General features: G+C 31.4%; 1 protein-coding gene across 2 annotated transcripts in view; it reads right to left on the bottom strand.

Moving 5' to 3' along the window:
• The window catches only part of LOC106867873 (nuclear factor NF-kappa-B p100 subunit), a 29,147-nt gene that overhangs the window by 18,510 nt on the left and 7,994 nt on the right, over positions 1–2,643 (bottom strand). For both annotated transcript variants that reach the window (XR_001409192.2, XM_014912933.2), the window contains exon 4: positions 1,378–1,591. Coding sequence is in view for 1 of the 2 variants with exons in the window: in XM_014912933.2 (XP_014768419.1) it covers positions 1,378–1,591 (214 nt within the window). In the remaining variant the exon portion in view is untranslated. The remainder of the gene's footprint in view (positions 1–1,377; positions 1,592–2,643) is intronic.

Below are 2,643 nucleotides of genomic sequence, written 5' to 3'. Positions count from 1 at the left end.
AGAAATCAAGCCATCTGTCAAGTACAGTGCAATTACTTTCAATAAACACTTTGTTCTTTTAAGAATTACACAAAGCAATTTGTCTGAAGATAAATCCTACAGGAAACTGAGTGATATCCAGGGCAAAAAAAGATTTACAAAATCTTTATTTTCTCACAACAAACTTTTGAATAGATCTAAATTTTTTCCAAACATTAATTCCGCTAAAACACTATTGTGTGAGCTTTTCAATATTCTAGATTTTTTTTTTAACTACAACAAACTAAATTCTGAATAAATATAAAATAAATAAAGAATTAAAATAATTATTAGTATATCTAGAATATTGCAATGGTTAAGTATAAATCTCCTCAAACTTGGATTACCAAAATTTCTTGAGTCGTAATTATATCAGTGCTCTTCTTTATTTTCTCTTAATATCAGCCTGTGGTTAATCATCATCTAATTAACCAATGACCTAGGCACAAGGATAGAAATTTGGTGGTCATTTAAGTTGATTGCAGTTCTTGACTGATACTATGTTTTATCAACCCTGGAGGGGTAAAAGGCAAAACTGATCTCAGTGGGATTTGAACTCAGAACATAAAGGGCCAGAACCATTAAGTATTTTGTCCAGCGCTCTAATGATTCTGACAATCCACTGTCCACTTTGCAGTGTTTAATAGTATTTCTTTATTTATATCAGTTACATTCAACTTACATACTACTTGCACATGGTTACAAATAGGAAGAAAAATCAGCTTTAAAATCATTGGCCTCAAACCTTCAATCAGAACCATTTAAGTTAATATATCATTTAAAAACATGTATAATTATGAACCTTGAAATATACTCCTAAGAACAGAGCTTAATTTAATGACACCAGAAAGTTTTGAACAACAATAATGAAACAAAACAAAAACATGAGATTTTATTGCTTGTGAAATGAATTTTGGTATCTATCAAATTTGGTTAAAGGCACAAACATAAACTCATATTTTAATTTTAATATAGAAATGACAAACATTTGTTTTCTTTTAACACTGCAATGAATTCAACTTTTTCAATCAATTGGTTTATAGCTAAATGCTTTTTAGTTCTTTAAAATAATTAGTGCCCTATCTTTCATTAAAATTTGTTATCCTTCAAAGTTTTACTTTATAAAGTTTTTACTTTATAAAGTTTTACTTTATAATATCAGTTTTAATTTTTAGATCAGAATTTAGAGTGTTTTTTTTTTTAATTTTATGAAGATAAAAACATAAGCACTAATTTCTTTTATAATAAAATTGCAGCTGATTTATAAAAGTACCTAACTCAATGAAACAATTTACATCTTTCATAAAATATAACATACAGAACAGAAAATGAAATTGCATTTAATCCAGAAACACTTACCTTCATAATTATGGGAATCTAAATTTGGTTTACAATTTTCCATAGAAGAACATGTCTTTAGGATGACATCAAAGCATTCAAAGTGTGAATAGGAAACTGCTAAATGAACAGCAGAATTTCCATTGCCATCAGACAAGTTCATGTCAGCACCCATCTTTATTAACTTCCTCACACCCTTACTATAATTCATTTTCACACACAAATGCAAAGGAGTCTGCCAAAAATTAATGAAAACAAATTATTTTAAAGAATACACATCTCATGATGGGATATCCCTATCTGCTGCAGGGGATGTGCCCATCAGCGGTGTCTGTTAATGAAGTATTTAAGTGAAAAATATTAATAAATAAAAAATTATATGAATTATCCACAAGGAAAAAAACAAAGATATCTGTTAGGGAATATGTATATTTTTAATGTATGTAGTTGATTATGTGAAGGTGCATGGCTTAGTGGTTAGGGTATTCAGCTTGTGATCATACAGCTGTGAGTTCAATTCCCAGCAATGCGTTGTATCCTTGAGCAAGACACTTTAGTACCTGTATTTCAAAGGGCTAGCCCTGTCACACCAAATTTCCCTGAGAACTACATTAAGTATACACATATCTGTGGAGTGCTCAGCCACAGATGCATACTAATTTTACAAGCAGGCTGTTCCATTCATCGGATCAGCTGGAACCCTCATCATAACCAGCAGAGTGACAATTAGTTGGTTATGGTTGAATTGCTGGAATGCCATCTCTCATTATCAGCTCATGGTAGATGAGGTGTGAGACCTATTTGGCATCACTGATTCAACACTAATTTATTTGACATCAGATGTTTTGTCCTCGAAATCTTTTGGCTCTGTGAAAATTTTGCTTTTATTCTAGTTGATAACAAACCTGTCATTTGTGTCCCTCTCTCTATCTGTATATGTATATTTCTGTGTATGCAGTGCCAAAAAGTACTGTTGACAAAAATGCCATCACCAAAACAGGTTTAATGTCCAGTTAACCATGCCAAATCACTATGATAGATAACACTGTTGCTTGCAGCTACACAAAATGAGAAATCTTCTGCAAGAGCATAGCCATATGTAGAGCATCATGAGAGCAATGGATATTAACCAGAAGCTAAAACCAAAACATCCTCTGGCAACGATTACTACTAAGTTGTTAACTGGGATTAAAATAAAAACAAATTCCTTTATACAAATGTATTTTTGTTAGAAACATCATCATCATCATCGTTTAACGTCCGCTTTCCATGCTAGCATGGGTTGGA

The sequence above is a fragment of the Octopus bimaculoides genome, chromosome 5 (genome assembly GCF_001194135.2).
Source record: "Octopus bimaculoides isolate UCB-OBI-ISO-001 chromosome 5, ASM119413v2, whole genome shotgun sequence".
Lineage (NCBI taxonomy): Eukaryota > Metazoa > Mollusca > Cephalopoda > Octopoda > Octopodidae > Octopus > Octopus bimaculoides.
Note: the sequence above shows the minus strand (reverse complement) of the source record. Positions and strands in the feature narration are given on the sequence as shown.